Source organism: Amblyomma mixtum, chromosome 1, assembly GCF_055824585.1.
Source record: "Amblyomma mixtum isolate Tamu chromosome 1, ASM5582458v1, whole genome shotgun sequence".
Taxonomy (NCBI): domain Eukaryota; kingdom Metazoa; phylum Arthropoda; class Arachnida; order Ixodida; family Ixodidae; genus Amblyomma; species Amblyomma mixtum.
In genome coordinates, this window is record NC_143012.1 from 304,296,879 (window position 1) to 304,313,776 (window position 16,898).

Genomic DNA, 16,898 nt, shown 5'->3' on the forward strand with positions numbered 1-16,898 from the left:
GAGAGCCTGTCGAAGGCGGTCCTTACAGCACCGCATTGATAATTTTCTGTTTTCATACAGGACGACGCCTTGTTCATTCACACAATCAGCGCCCCGCGAATTGTTTCTCGGGCGAAGAATTCGGACCAGGCTGTCCATGCTGAAACGATGCAGAATGAGGGTATGCAAAAACAGAAGTGAGAAAAATAAGCTCACGGCAGATGCGAAAAGGGGAAGCAGCCGCGAATGTACGCCAGACGAAGAGGTATATGTCCGCACGGTTCGCAACGAAATGGTGAACTGGTGGCTTGGAAAAATTGTTAAGAAGGTGTCAAGAGTGACGTTCCTGGTACGTGTAGGCGGGGTTCTTCGGTTTTGTCATGCAGATCACATAAGATGTAAAGTGGAATCGTCGAGGGTTCCCTGGTCCGAGATGCCGCTGTCAGAGAACGCAGAACCTCAAAGCGAGACGGTGCCTGAGATTTCATCAAGTAAAGGTACATTAGCCGCCTGCACGTCCGTGCAGGATGTGCGAGTGCCCGAAAGGTATGGGTACGAAGGGTCGCTTGGTAACGATCCAAAGTAAGGGGAGGGAAAGATAGTGTTGCATATTATAACCAGCAGGGGCCACGGTCGTCGGTACCTTAGCGCCACCACAAGGGTATAAATAGCCTGCCCTGGTATGGGGCATGGCTTCTGCATGTTCTTTGTGTGCACCGACAAGCCGTCAGCAATAAACCAGTTCCACCCACCGTCTGGACTCTAACACAAACTATACTATTCTCCCAAGTTAAAATTTAGAACAATTGTGAGACATTCCAGCGGCTAAAAAAGACACGGACGAAGGTAGACGAAACAGGCCAACGCCGGACTTCAACTTTTTTAGCCGTTGGAATGTCTCACAATTGTACTAGCAACCAACTAGCCCAGCTTTGTGCGCTTGATTAAAATTTAGAGGCGGAAATGGGAAAACACAGAAATACGCAGTCAGCTCTCATTTTGTTGATGTTTCTCTGTTTCTTGTTAATTTGTTCGAACAACTAAAGTCCTGAGTTCTGGAGTCCCTCCTTTATTAAATAATGCAATGTAAAACAATGGAATAACTATTAAATATTGCTGATTATCGTGCTGGTGCTTCCACCTACCTCCCCTCCCCAAAAAATATACACGTTCATGTAGAACACGTTGACAGAAATTCTGATTCGAACCCGCGCCATCCTTTCTTGCAGCCAACGATGGCTCCGAAAGACTGGAATCTGCAGCAGCATGCGGCCTACGTGATTGGTCTGTGTCCAGAGCTGTTCTCGTCCCTGAACAAAGCGTACACCAGTCTGCAGGAGCTGAAGACGACACTGTCCAGAAGCGGAGCCAACCTGGAAGCGCAGTGTGTTGGAGGCAGCGCGCAGAGCTGCGAACTGCCGCGTCAGCTGCCACAGTGGAACAGTGTGTTGGGACACATAGGCGTGCAGCTCAGAGAACGGAACAACCGTGGCGAGCTGGCCGTGGTCTGCTCTAAGGATTTTTACGGTAGGCATACCGAATGCCGCGTCAAACGCTCAGCGCTTCTCTTCCATTGGCTGCTGACGAATCATCACTGCGTCACTGCGCTCCGGATAGAAAAATGGGGAGTCTTTGATTGCCACGTGTACACACCTATTTTCTACGACGCCTTGGCTAAGTGCACTGCCCTTAGAAACCTGCAGTTTTGCGTGATATTCCAGCGGGCATCGACTTACAAGCTGCTGCTGGACGCGCTGCAGTGCCTGTCCGACCTCGAGGAGATCTCCCTGGACGTTTTCGACGCCGACGAAGAATACAACAACGTGGCCACCCTAGCTCACGTAATTAGGACAAAAGGCAAGCTGAATCGGCTGGCGATCGAGGACTTAGGTGTTGGAGGTGTTGGACGATATATGCAGTGTGATTCACCAGTCATGTGGTGCATCACGGCAGCGCTGCAGAGCAACACGACCATCAGCGACCTTTGCATAGACGTCAGCTGGTTCAAAACAGAAGACCGCCGTCTTTTCTCGCAGTTTATCAAAGAAAGCGGCTCGCTGAAGTCGTTGCGCCTGGTCAGTTGGATCGAAAGACCCACCTTTAACGTAGCCGAGGTCGCAGGAGTGATGGAGGACTCGAAGACGCTGGTTATTTTAGAGCTGAATGGTTTTATCATCGACACCAGTGGGGCCTGGGCGCTGGCGAGATCCCTGTCCAGTGCCAAGAAACTGCAGCAGCTGGAGCTCATCTCCTGCAGACTGACCTTCACAGAGCCGAACAGTGTGCAGAGCTCAGGATTCGAAACTGAAAGCGACTCATACAGCGTGGTTTGCAGGCTCATGCAGCCCTTTGTCTATATGGTGCGCAATGTGAAGTCACTGCGAAGACTCAGATTCCCTTTATTTCTCCGTACACCGGAGGACCAGCGGGTGTTGTTCCACACATTGGCGAATGAAGACTCTGTCGAAGATGTGCGCTTGGAGCACCAGATGAATTCATACGTGTTCGACTCATATCGTGTCGTCAGTGAGCCAGGAACCGGCGTCCAAGTAATAATCGATTGCCTTTATAGAGGTGACCCGCAGGTGGACGGGATAACAGAGTGGGCCCGAGTTGAAAGCATCTTCCTGCTGGTATGCGCAGCAGCGCGCTCGGTTGGCCAATTTAAGCAGCTGCAAACGTTCCACAGCCTGTCAACCCTGACGGTGGAAGTTCGTGCCTCTATTGCTGCCGAACAAGCGGAAATTCTCGCTGAATTCCTGAGGCTCACCAAGTCACTGAGCACGGTCACATTGAGCTTCGAAGCGAAACGCAAGGAGTCAATGGTTGTGCTCGAAGGACTCTCGCTCAACACTAGCATCACGGCTCTCGTCATTGAGGGCTGGTGTGGGGGCAGTCGAGCCGGAAGCCTCCTCGCAGACGTCGTCTGCTCGAGTAAGAAGTTACGGGCGCTTACGTACAACTTGCACCGCCGGAATCCACCACGAGCGTTCTTCTCTACGCTCGCCAAGTCCATCCGGAGCAACATCACCCTCCTTTCGGTGACGACGGCTGAGCACACTGTTCCAGACAGGCAGCTAGACTGTATTAACGAAGTCCTCACCCGCAACGGCCAGCTGCTGGTCCGCAGCGCGCGATTCGTAAGCGGCCACGCCTTCGACAAAACTGGTGCAGAGGCACTCGAGTTAATCGGCTCGAACCCCATGCTCGTCGGAAAAGTTCAAGAAATGTCGTCAGTAAATAAAACAGAAGCTGAGGACATGGTCAGAAAGAGCATTGGTGATCTGGACGAGATGGACGGCTTCATGAAAGCAGCCGGTGTTGTTCGGCACAGTGTCGTCTGCAATGAGACGCCCGACGGCCGGCCCGGCCTAGATGCACTTCCGTGGCTTTGCTGGTTGCACCTGCGCCGATATTTGCGCCTGGCGGACGTTGTAGAACAGCCCTGAAAAGGAAATGTAGTTTCGTGGCAGCACCAGCGCTGAACAGGTTTTCGCAGTTGCAACCTGCCAAGGTTCTGGCATTTTGTAAACTCGTTATTTTTTTCCCCCTACATATTTATTATCAGCGGCTCCGAGAAACGCCGTGTAAGATGGACCACGCTTGACTGATCGTTCATTGGTCTTTAAGTTTGGTGTTAGTGCAGCTGTCCCGAATGTACAGATGACTCAATCTCCTCTCGTGAATCTTTCCTTCTGGAGCTTTGTCATCTCAGATCATTGTGTTTTCGCTGCTAATAAATGCTTATTCCCCGCTCTACTTTCGATTATTCCTTAATTATGCATCTTCCGTTATTCCCTTTGCACACACACAAAAAAACTAATGCTCACGGTGGCAACATACCCCCTTTGCCAAAAGTAACCGAGAAGCAGGTTTTTGCTTTCGAACCTTATATTGGAGCCTTTACGGCGCCCATAAAGACCGGAAGGTGCCAGAACGTGAGGACAAGGGTTCACATTACTTTACAAAGATTCAGAGCTTAAGGGCTGCCATAAGTGCTCCGCCACGGGTCTAAGGAGCAAACCACCGCTTCTCGGTTACTTTTGGCATTTCAGCGCTGCTTTGTTAATGGGCGGGATTACGCTGCTTAGCCTGTTAGAGAAAAAGCCCGCCACTGCAGATCTTTCCGTTCTTGGCTCATATTGCAGCCTTGTGGTTTACCGAACATATTAAAAAACAAAAAAAAAAAAAAATGCAACAAGATGAAAGGTGAGTACATTTGGTGAAATTTTTAAGTTTGTAAAGAAGCTCTAGCATATTACTGTTGACTTCGCGCTTCAAGCATACAATGCAGGGAGTTATAGATGAAAAGAAATAGTCCCCTTCCTCAATGGTGGGGGTAGTTCCCTCTCTGCGTTTCCACGCCGCTCCCTGCATAGTGACGCAAGGAGGTTCGTGAGAATCGGCTTTCAAGGGGAAAAGCCGCATCGTTCTTGGGTTCCATCCTACTATACCTTTGTCATACGCAGCGACGAGCTTTGACAGCGTGCTGGAAATCTGTTGTGTTCATGCTACCACAGGGTATAAAAAAAATCTGTCCTGGCAAAGAACAAAATTCCAGGGATGCACTTAGGTCTGCTTTGGTGCAGTAATCCGAAAGCGTTTCTCTCACTGCTGCCGGATCTCTTGCTGCTGGTTCGTTTTCTTTATGCGTTTGCGGTCTTGAAATCGTGTTTTCGCTCTAACTTCGGTTCTACCACATCTAAGACGTGGGTCCCATTGCTAGATCATCTGTAAGCACACCGGAATGTTAATTATTTAATCAACTAATTCAGTAATTCATCCGTTCGGTTACATTACAAACGAAGGTTTGAGGGAATTCCCCTGATAAACTAGTTAATATGATCAGTTAATAAATTAATCACCCAATTAATGAATTGTTTGATGACTTAACCAAATTTCATGGTGTAATTCTGAAGGTAAGCTGTTCATAAAGTCGTTTAAATTAGCGATTTATTCTTGTAGTAATAGCATAATTCGACTTATTAAATTGCTTCATCGAAATAAATATTTACCCATATTGATGATTTTGTTTACTTAAGTATTCGTTCATGCTAATTACTTAATTATTTAATCAACTGTTCTATTAATTACCCCTATAATGGATGATTGACAGTTCGTGCTGAAGAGAGAAAAGGAAGAAAAAAAAGCCGCTTCAGAAAACAATGGCGACATAAGGCAACAGCTTGCATTTTTCACTTCCAGATGGCGCAACCATCCGTAATCACCCAGAAAGAGGCAACTGGAACTATAGCCACTTTTTGAAGCGGAGTTTCGACGCTTCCCCGTACTATGGTGAACGAGGAAATAAAATGGTGGCGGTAGTCGTCAACCACCAGGGAGAACACATAACGAGCCTCACGGCCAGGGCATCAAATGTAGCAGAGGCGGAGGAGATAGCGATAGCCCTAGCAATGAGGGAGGGGGATAGAAAGGGGAGACCCTTGAATATTTTAACAGACTCACAAGAAGCGTGTCGAAACTACACAAAAGGAAGGGTAGGCAAAACGACACTCAGGATCCTCAGCGAGGGGACACCCTCGGGGAGGAGAGAGAAACATAACATAATTTGGATACCAGGCCACGCGGGGGTCTGGGGCAACGAAAGGGCGGACGAACTAGCTCGAGGGCTTACTATCCGAGCTGGGGGGTCACAAGCCCCGGAGGAGCTCTGGACTAGCCTAGGGGCTGGGTACTCTGAAACACTAAGTTTATACAGGGGGCTAAGATACAAATACCCCCCACCACACAAAGAGCTAAGCAAGGAAGAAGCCGCAAAATGGCGGAAGCTACAGACAGGCTCCTTCCCCAACTTATATATACTAAGCAAGATGTTCCCGACACAATACCGCGCCACATGCCCTTGGTGCGAAGCGAGGCCAACACTATACCACATAACATGGGAATGCGACAGAAACATATCGTTCCACAAACACGACACACCAAGTGCGGAGCAACGGGAGAGCCGGCTCACCAGCTGCGAGCTAGAGGCCCAAAGGGCACTCATAGCACACGCAAGCGAGGTGGCCAGACTCAGTGGAGCCCTGGACTAGGGGACCACCCAAGGCTAAGGAGGCAACCTCAAGACTTGAAGAGAAGACTTGAAGAAGACCTCCACCGCAGGCTAAATCTTAGAAATCAATAAAGTTTCTACTCACTCACTCGCAACTGTGTTGACAGAGGCGCACAATACAGCTCAAATCCACCGCTTCTCACGTACCGTTCATGGTCGCCATATTCTCAACAAGTTACACATCAACCCTGTGGGCGACTTTCACTTCCTCGCACCCCTTCCCACAGGTATCTGCAGTCGCCTGGTAGTCAAACCCCTGCCAAAGAATATGTTACCTGGACGACATGACACACGCCGCCGCCATAAAGCCCAAGCGTAGACACAGCGCGCTTACATGGATGACACCGACGCAGTCTATGTAGACGCCGCCATATACAATAACAACACCTACATAGCATTTGTTGCCCTCCTCGTGAGGGTAACGCAGCCACTACGCAGCCTTTCGTTTCCCACTGCTACAGAAGAAGTTGCGATAGCGCTGGCCATCGCTCATCTTGCCACTCACACAATCCTTAGCGAATACAAAAAACTGCATCCGCAGTTACTCCAACAGCTCCGTTCGCCCTGCCGCGTCACGCATCCTCAAAGACTGCGTCCCTCCGCGACAGATCAGCGTAGTCTGGGTTCCTGGCCATGCTGGCAACTCCGGGAACGAGGGAGTCGACCACCATAGCCCGAGGTTTTACGAACCGGGGGCCGACGCGCCCTCCTCCCCGCCCGCCCTGACGGAGACTCCACACACCTACGCTGAAATTATTAACCTATACTGATGAAAACGCCGAATGTACCCCCCGCCCCCTTTCTGACCTCGAACAGAGCATAAGCCACCCTGCTCCGTTGATTACAAACTCATTCGCTCCTCAGTCCCTCCTGTTTGGCGCTTATCACCAACGGTGAATTCCACCCTTGTCCAATTTGTAACAATGGTATCCCCGGAAGACATGCTCACATCTTATGGGGATGCGCGAAACAACCGCCCCCACATGCCCTACTGCCAGCTCCCACGGAGGAGGGATGGAATGGACTGCTGACAACTACAGACAAATCGCAACAAGTCGCTCCCACGTCGTGGGCCCAAGCAGTCGGCCCCACCCGGGGGGCCACGCCGCCTCACTATGCCTAATTAATTACAGTTATATTCACTCTCTCGCAACTATAGCCCTATTTTCCTTCGGGCAGCAGCTCGGCACTGGTATAGTGCTCTAGAATAGCACTGGTGCTCTTTCCTTCCCAGGGATCGACCTGCTAGTTGCGCGGTGAAAGAAACGGAGGAACATGTTTAGCGGCGCACGGTGTTCTGATTGGCTCAGATCGCCGCATCCTTCACAACGCTGCGAACAGCTTGTGAGATGGAGCCTCTTGAAGAACAGTTCATGTCGGGAAAATGAGGTTTGTTATTTGGTTTGGCTACTGTTGGGTTGAAAATGCGGATTCTCGGAATAGGCCGCTGCGCCAGAAGGCTCTAGTCTGCGGGCAAATGAAATTATATTTATAGTGCATTTTTCATTTTTTAAAATAAATTTACACAAGTTTTCGGCTGGTAGGAAAACTTCTACAGCATTTGCTTGAAGTTTGCCGCGAGCAGAGTCGTATTTTTATGGCTGAACCCTTATTTCATACCTATACAATACCCAAGCGCACGCACGCACGCACGCACACACACACACACACACACACACACACACACACACACACACACACACACACACACACACACACACACACACACACACACACACACACACACACACACACACACACACACACACACACACACACACACACACACACACACACACACACACACACGGAAAGAAGACAGAAATGTTCAAAATAGGAACGGAAAACAAATTTTGATCCTGGATGAGCCTGTGCACACGCTTCAGCTCCAGTTCTTTACAACTCCTGTTCTTGAACGATGTCAACCGCCATAGATAAAGAATGCTGCTGACGGGTTTCACACGTTTACTTCGAATTGTTCGCGCTCTCACGGTCTCTGCTGTTATTCGTTGGTTCTAAATGTTTGTGATGAGAATTTTCTACTCATAAAATTAGACCGGTAGATTCCAGAGCACCTTCACATCAATAGAGACGGCGTACGCGTACTGCTTTGAGCAAGAGCGTCGTGCCGGTGTCGCCCACACGAGGATATTTTGCTGGTGCTCATTTTCTGCTTAACGCCAAATTTTATTATCACGTGTCATCAGGAATAAGTAAGACGGCATTGTTTTCTCCTACAATATGAGCAAAGATCTGTTCTTTTCCCGCGGCACTGAATTAAGGCATCGCCCTTGCATCCGCTGCGGCGAGTTGTAGCAGACGACAGAGCAACTCGGCCTCGAACCGGAGAACACAGAGCGGCCTGCGGCCGCGGCGGCCGCGCCATCTGTAGAGTGACAAAGAAAGCCCGAACTCTCGCTTCCAGCGTGCCTGGCCTTAATAACAAATATGGCGCTGTTCGTGGTCTAAAAATGAAGTGAACGACTGCGCACACGCGTTCTTACGACGTTAAGCAGAAGGTTTGTACTGTGCTGAGGAGGCCAACCGATGGCGGATGATATAATACACCTCGTTCCGAGGGCAGACGACGCTGACGAGGAGGAGGACTCGGCGTCCGCTTCCGCGATGGACGTCTCGTACGACACCTCCCTGCCAGCGCAGCACACATACCTTGGTAATGATATGGAGGACCTCACCGGCAGGACGGTCTTCGAGGAGGACAGCCTGCAGACGATACCGGTACTGACATCCCACGACGTCATACTGGTGCCTGGTCAGATCCTTCCGCTACAAATATTTCGCCCCCTGGAGATATCCATGATGCACAGAATTATAGAAAACGACCGGACATTCGGCATTGTAGGCGAAAGTGCGAACAGCGCATCTCCCCAACCACTTGGTACTACTGCTGAAATACGCTCTTATAAAGAAGAGGTTGACGATTTGTCCGGTGTCGGAACCCTCTTGGTGAAGGCGGAAGGCCGCCAAAGGTTTCGTATAATCAGCTCCCGCACGAGAAGCGATGGAATTTTGATGGCCAGCATTAAAATACTTCCCGACAAGCCAACCGTTGACGTCGGCGAAGTCGCCCGACTTCCGAGCCTGGCAAGGTTCCGTGAGCGCACCATGACCCGGTTCGCTCCCAGTGCGCGCCACAGGGACCCGTACGGCTTCGCCCACATGACAGTCTGGCCTTCCTGGGTGTACCGCCAGTACGACGCGAATCTGCTGGTGTCCAAGATAGAGGCTGAGTTGCGCGACTGGACTGAGAATTTCGCCACGCTCAGCCTGCCGAGCGATCCATGTCGCTTTTCCTACTGGGTCGCCAGCAGTCTTCTCCTGGACGACAAACTGCGGCTCGAGATGCTGTCTTACAACAACACTGTTCATAGGCTACGCTGTGAACTGGCTATTCTTCGCGACTGTCGTGTGCTCACGTGCAAGGAATGCAGCCAGAAGATGGCTGACCGGAGCGATGTGTTCAGCATGTCACAAAGCGGACCGCAGGGTGCCTATGTAAACCCTCACGGGTATGTGCATGAGATGATAACTGTGCGCAAAGCCACTGGCGTATACCTGAATGGTCGCCCGAGCACGCTTTACAGCTGGTTTCCTGGTTATGCATGGACGATTCTGCAGTGCAGTAGCTGTCATTGCCATGTCGGGTGGAGATTCACTGCTTCCAACAAGGCCCTGCTGCCAAAAAAGTTTTGGGGATTGTGCAGAGCTGCAATACGGCCTGCTCTACAGACTGAAGGGCGCTGATCTCACGAGTACTGTGGTCGCTTTTTCCAAACTACGACATCAGTGAGCCTAGTCGGAAACCTTCCTGAAGCCTAATTGTAGGTACATTGCCTCCTGCCTAAGAAGCCAAAAACATTACAGAGAGCACGCAATATTCTGCAGTCCAACGTGCAAAGGCTATTTATACGGTTAAACCAAGCCATAGCCATGTCAAGCATGTGTGATGCTTAAGCATGGGAAATAACTTCTTGGTCTCAAAGCTGTAAGGTTCTGTGATGTACTTTAAAGGTGTAGCTTGCTACTTGCAGCCAAAGGCCACCCTGCTGAAACACACATAGTAAACGTCTACGTTGAGAAGCTGAAATTAGGAGACTTGCACAACTCGCTGAAGATACTGCATACTGAACAAAAAACTTAACATTTCTGTTGCAAGCATCGAAATTTGCATTCATGCTATCATTATGATGGCAGGAATAAAAAGTATTTATTCTTTTTCTGTCAGTGACACAACTGTTGTGATTGCATTCTTTTCCTAAATATGTTTTGATAGTGACATTGTGCTCCATGTATGTTTTCAAATATACCCATGAAAATTTAAATGCAGTGCTTTGCTTTGACCTGTTGTCACTTTTAATGTTCTTGCATTACTAAAACAGTGAAACTTTGTACTTTTGGTTAGAAGTGCTCCGACTCATATCTTCTGTGGAGCGGGCAGTGATAAGCACATCAGATGCGTACAACTTTTCGCCGTGCTGCGTGGACAACAAAATGGCGGCAACTGTGACATCAGTGAATGCTCCCTTTGGCTCTTTCTGTTGCCAACTGTTGTTCTGGTTATGACTTATAGGTGGATAGTAACATTCTACTTTGACCTGCCTCCTAACTTGGGCTGCATTTTTTTTAATACAGTATTCACTAGGAGTTACGGAATGCTGAAAAGAACCATGCACTTGCGGCAAGCAAAAGCATACAAGCCGTTGCAGAGGCGTCATGAGGGCCAGCAGCATTGGGCGCAGTGGCCTGGCATGTCATCACTTCATACACCTCTGCACCATTTCCTGTGTCTTGGTGCTGAAGTTCTCACCCACTTATCTGCTTCCCCTCTTAGTGCTACTCCCGGTGCGATCTGCATCCCTGCAACCCCATAGTCACCTCTCTGATTCTTTGGTAAGCTGTGTAATGAACCTTTTTTTGTAATAGTTCCTCCTGTCTAAATGCGGTGCTGTAAATGTTTTATGATTCCCTTCTTTCTGGCTGTGCACAAAGTGCATCTGTGTTGTGTAAAAGGTTTGAAGAAATGGAGACCTTCATTACATTTTATCTATTGTGATGAATTACCAGCAATTACTGCTTATGAGTTGCAGTGCAAAATCTGCCAAAAATGATGGAAGTAGTTGTGTGCGAAATGATTTCATTTTTTAAAACTTCTGAATATAATATTGTTGGCTCTGCTGTGATAAAAAAAGAAAATGCCTGAACATAGCAATGTCAGCACAGTTGTTATGTAACTTCATTCTGGAAATGGTGATGACTGCAGTTTCTACAACAACAGAGCTTTACAACCTGTAGCATTTTTTTGCAGTTTTAATACATCTAACATGTTGTAAATGTAAATGCACACAAGGCAGTTTTAACGCTTTTAGGTGGCGTTTTTTGGTTCATTTGAAAGCAAATAGTTTTAGCCTATATAGTATATAGGGTGTATGCACTCGCGTCACAGCGGCTGCCATCTCGTCGTCTGTGTGGCACTGCGAAAGGCTGCATGAATGTCTAATGGGATCATCACCTCCTGCTCTGGCCTGCACTGCTGAGGCTACATGCTGGTCAACAAAATTACGGCCATGACGTCACGTGAATCCCTCCTACTCGGGCCTCAAGAAAGACAATTTTTTAGTTTTCCAGTGCAAAATATCAGTGGTATATGTTTTACAGGAATGGGAAAAATTTTGTTCGAGGTGTCGCAGTGGTTGGAAATAACATCAGAATGCCAAGAGTTGTCTGTTAACACCTGAAGGGTCGTGAAAATACTGTCTATTTTGAAGATTCACATTAGAGCACTGCACGGGCCTGAATTTGAGGCCCGAGCCCGGCCCGGGCCCGCGACCTGAAGCCCGAGCCCGGCCCAGGCCCGCGGCTTGAAGCCCGGGCCCGGCCCGGGCCCGCTACATTATCGCTCTAGTGAGCCCGGCCCGGCCCGCGAATCCCGGAGGGAAGCCCAGCCCGGGCCCGGCCCGTTTCACAGTAACTGAGCAAGTAGACTGCTACTACACCGATAAGGAACTGGCCGACAAAGGTTCTGAAACCGCAGTTTGGCTTAAACAAAGTTGGTTCTTTTTAACCCAGAAGGAAGTGATGAAGAATAGTTCTCGCCAGGCCCGTCTTTCGGAGACTGATCTCGTGTAGTTGGGCAAAGATAAACTCGGCAGTTCCGAGAGCCAAATAAAAAGGGCTGCATACACGCGTACTAGTCTACTCTGCGTTCCCCCATGATTGTAATCAGTTACATTCTGCCGCCTGCGAAGTATAAATATTAAAGCTGCCTAGCAAGCAGTAGGATGACATTTTTTTTACTGAACGCGATCTCACAGGTTGAGCTCGTAGCCGAACTGGTCACCTTTCAGCAGAAACGAAAAGCTAAAAGGCTTTAGTATTTCATGGTATGTGCTTGAAAACCATAAGCGTACTAAACTAATATGTTCTTCCCTAATGCATTTCTAATAGTGTATAGGTATGTTTTGGGAACGCGAATGATCAATGGCCAATTAAGGCCGGTTGAAATTTACTCTTACTGCACCGCGGCGTGGAAATAAGGAAATAAATAAGTGAATGAATAAAGCTTAGTTTTTTTCTCAGCGCGTACTATGACTCATAGCTCAAACGTGTCGCTGCTTCAATGCCGCAGTTCTGCACTTCACTCTGCAATATTGAATGAAAAGTCGGACACCAGCCGTTTCTGTACGGACCGAAGCCTGGCTCGGGCCCGCAGCTTTAAGCCCGAGCCCGGCCCGGGCCCGCAACTTCAGGCCCAGGCCCGGCCCAGGCCCGGCAAAATAAATCATGTCCCGGGCCGGGCCCGGGCTTTCGGGCTGGCCCGAGCCCGTGCAGTGCACTAATTCACATTACGATCAAAATCAGATGCATGTTATTGCAGGTGGCAAAATTTTTCTGCCTAAAGCGGCCAAGCTACCAAGCTCGCTATTTTGAAAAATATTATTTGGTGCCTTCGTTAGTGAGCCTAAAAAAGAGCAGAGCATCTGCAAGAGGGATGCTAAATAAGCCTGAAACAAGAATTTTTGCTAGGTATAGCACACTTTAAGAAACGGCTGTGTGTTTCCTTTCTACACAGCTATGTACAAAGCACCTTAAAGGGTTAAGAGTTGATAGTGATGTTCATTAGGGCATCTTCGCCTTCTGCACCCTCCAGATAACACATGCAATTCCATGATAGCTCATACTGTTCAGTCTGTTACACCATGTTTTGAACCTGTTTTACCTGGCGGTACCAGCTGAGACAATTTTTAATTCTTTTACCTGTCCCACCACAGGTTTCGTTAGATCATGTTCGTCCTCCACTGTTAGCAAAAGACGCTGGGTCTACTTAACTGAAAAAGCTTATTGTGAAAATATGGAAATTATGCAAAAATTTTGTCGCTCACAATTAGCAATGATGTTTTTATGCCTGAAGCAAGAAATATGACAGCTAAAGTACTAATGTCACTAACCCTTGGGGATGTTCATGGGAAGCTGCCTTACTATGTGAGACAGTGTGTAGCAGTTCTGTGCAAAGGTATTTTACTAGTGGTTGTCTCAGCAACAATCGGTATGCTTAAGAGGATGTCTACATACTGGTGCCTATATGAATTCTCTGTATTTATGATTTCGATAATCAGTTTCCTGTTCAGTCCTTGGAATTACAAATGCTTTGTTGCCATTGGCATGCTGTTGGCCATTGTTGACATGTTTGCTTTGGAGAAGGCAGGGACCTGTGCATAGAATTGCGAAATTACTCATTTAATTAAACCAGCTCATGCCTTTAGGATCTGGTGCAATTTTGAAGCTGCAGAGTGAAAGGTTCATTTCCTGGGATCATCAATGCACTTGGCTGAATGTCGTAAAGAAAGGTTCTGCTGATTCCAGTCAAATATAGCTTTTAGTTATAACCTTGCCAACATGCAGCTACAAATACAGGTAGTTTCTCCCATCATAATAGTGCATTTAATATCAAACGAATACTCTTCGTAGACAATTATGTGTATATTATTACGGTACATCAAAAACCAGTGGTAAATCTCAATCCATACTCCAGGCTGAGAGTTGTAAAAGTCTATGCACAAGTTGACACAGTGCTGTGCTTAAAATCTGGATTTTCAAAAATAAGTAATTGGCTACCAATGCTTTGAAGTAGACACACTTCTCTAAGTAGCAACTGCAAGCTACCGACACCTAGGTAGTACAATTCTCTAAGCAACTTTTTGTTTATTTCATTTCTCAGAAAAATGTCAGTCTTCGGGTGGTAAAATAATCAATACATTGGTGTTGTAAGTCACAAACCATAAGGGGCCATTTTTGGAATTTAATTATAATAATATGCTTATTAGGCCAGAAGCTTAGTGTACCTGATTAGAGGTGTCTGGTGGTGGTGTACAGTCTTTGGATGACATTTTCTCTTATTATTCATTGATATGCATATTAGCAGTTTTGAGGGTGTTGGTAGCTTACCCAGTAGAAGCAGTTCTTTAAACTGTCAAAGTGATCATGGCTCATATTTATGCTTTCTTTATTGTGCAAACTACTGCACAATCTGTACAGACATTTAGTTGGTACTTTCTTGCGTACTAACTGCTGGTGCAGCCTTTCAGGTGGGCCAAGCTATGAACCACAGAACTACGGCCTATCTACACTGATAGGAGAGTATTCTAAAGTCTTTGTTTTCTGTACTACGGTATAAGGTACCAGAATAGCTTGTTGAGGTAGCCCTAAGCCTCTTTTAGCCAAATTGAAATTCATTTGTCTCTGAAGCTTTTTCTTTGCTCTTGGCACTCCTAGCACACAGGAAGTACACGGAAAGAGTAGAAAAGCGTATGCAATGTTAACAGCACTGGAGGAGTTGTGTTGGTCATCGCAGTGCATTTTTTTGTCCTCTTATTTGGTGATGTGTTTGTGAACGTGATCTTCTCTCATACAAAGAAGCCAGCTAGTGGTTCCTTTATTTTTTTTTCTTGCTGATATAATTAAGACTTTCACATGATGTAGTATAATTTTCAATGGATGTCAAGAGTTTGAGAACACAAAGCATCTGACACAAAGGATGTGCACGCCTTTTAGCTTTGCTTTCTCATTGCTGACTTGCTGCTGCTGTATGGCATGGCCTGTCATTCAGGACAGGTTGAGGCTGCCACCTCTGGCATGCGGTGAATAATCTCTACAGTTACTACAAATTCCTAAATGTTAGTTTAGCCATTTCAGCGAAGAGCAACCTTGATTGAACTGGCATGGGCTTTGTATGCCTGGAGTGCAGCACTTACAAGACTGTCATAAAAAATAGGCGCATATTTCATTGCCAGTTGCTGTCTGCTTGTCATACCGTCGCTCCTTGGCCTCGAGCAGTTCTCACTGATTAAAATATGTGCCTTGCCTGGAGGTTAGCTTGCGACTTAGCGTTGCTTACAGATGTCATGTAGTTGCACTGATAGCTTTAAAACTGGCTCCTTCTTGGTCCTCTTGCAACTATTAGACATACATGGTAGGCTCACCTGTGCACACACATTGACATTGTGTCGTTGTGCGTGTATACTAAAAAGGAATACCCGAAATACTCAATTGCAAGTCTGCTGACAACTACTGGACTGCTTCATACTTATATGACTATTTTTTGCGACCACTAATTCCCAATAATGGTCGGAAAGTGTTGGAAAAGGCTTTACAGCACACTAATGTTCCCCTGGCCATGACCCGAGTGCTCATTGTTTGCATGTCTCTGTAACTGCGTTTCATTATATCACTTGATGCAAGGCACAGTTGTGCATCGCATTTTGTCCCAGTATTCCTGGTGGTGTCTTGAAACCAGCATGGATGTGCCTATCATAGTATTTAATTTTGGATGCTAAAGAATTATTGATTGAATACCCTTAGTTGGCGACCTTAGCTGGCGCCGCATGATTGCATGTGACATGGGTTGTCACTGGACACCTAGATTGTGCTTCTTTGCGAACTTAGAAGCCACATGATTTGTTTAACGGAGTGAATTGGGATGTGCCTGGGTTTCAGTGCCGGCAGATTGCACTTATGATACTGTGACAACTATCTGTCAGCAGCCACACAAAACCTGTAATAAAGAGTAGTGCTGCAGGACCAGCGTGATGCTCTTCATATTTTCTTCTGGTAAGATTTCCTAACTCGGAGCAAAAAACCCACCTCGGGGTTCTAATGCTGCTGCAAACTAGATAGTGGATTAGCATTTATTAATGAAAGCATTTCTAGGCTATGTTGGCGGGGTCATGTCACAAAAACGTCTGCAAAACTTGTCTGCAACAGTTGTGATGTTCTCAGAAGAGGTAGCATCAAACGAATGGTTGTGATTGATAGAGGGTAGTGTGAGGATGATGTACAAAGAAAAAAATTGTCACTAAAATGATTATGTAATTAATCACAGCCATTAATTAATCAAAATGCTGAAATTGAATGTTGAAATAGCTCGGACCGAACGCAATAGCAAGGAATTGTACAAAATGAATGAAAAATAAAAGTTCAAAATGGATCGAAATGTGTTTGGCGAATGAAATCGAAAGTAATCGATTAAGACACTTCATTGATTTGCAGTAATTAATTAATTAGAAGCAAAAGTAATGGAGGGTTTAATGGTTTCGACAGGTACATAGTAAGTGGACGAAAAAACAATTAAGGTGTTGAATTTGAACAACACAGAGTAATCAATTGTCAGCCAATTAGGTAAAAATCGTTAATTAATCAATTGGCAGCTAATTAATCAGTTGGCCTACATTAACCAGTTGACTGGTAAATTGACTAATTATCACTTGACTGGTAATTAACCAATTGATCAATAATTAATCAATTCGCCTATAATTAATAGAGGTGACGAGTG

General features: G+C 46.9%; 2 protein-coding genes across 7 annotated transcripts in view; both read left to right on the forward strand.

Moving 5' to 3' along the window:
- Positions 1 to 3,738, forward strand: part of LOC149372265 (uncharacterized) — a 34,022-nt gene extending 30,284 nt beyond the window's left edge. For all 6 annotated transcript variants that reach the window (XM_089566687.1, XM_089566689.1, XM_089566685.1 and 3 more), the window contains one exon: positions 1,209 to 3,738. In XM_089566687.1, coding sequence (XP_089422813.1) covers positions 1,209 to 3,428 — 2,220 coding nt within the window. In that variant the 3' untranslated portion in view covers positions 3,429 to 3,738. The remainder of the gene's footprint in view (positions 1 to 1,208) is intronic.
- Positions 3,739 to 8,471: 4,733 nt separating this feature from the next.
- On the forward strand, positions 8,472 to 16,147 carry ohgt (E3 ubiquitin ligase component cereblon). The gene is made up of 2 exons (XM_089566691.1): positions 8,472 to 10,963; positions 11,517 to 16,147. The coding sequence occupies exon 1, from the start codon at positions 8,600 to 8,602 to the stop codon at positions 9,815 to 9,817; it is 1,218 nt and encodes a 405-aa protein (XP_089422817.1). The 5' UTR covers positions 8,472 to 8,599; the 3' UTR covers positions 9,818 to 10,963; positions 11,517 to 16,147.
- Positions 16,148 to 16,898: the final 751 nt, after the last annotated feature.

Excerpts from the sequence above, each read along its gene's own strand:
- ohgt (XM_089566691.1), top strand. The coding sequence starts at position 8,600 with ATGGCGGATGATATAATACACCTCGTTCCGAGGGCAGACGACGCTGAC.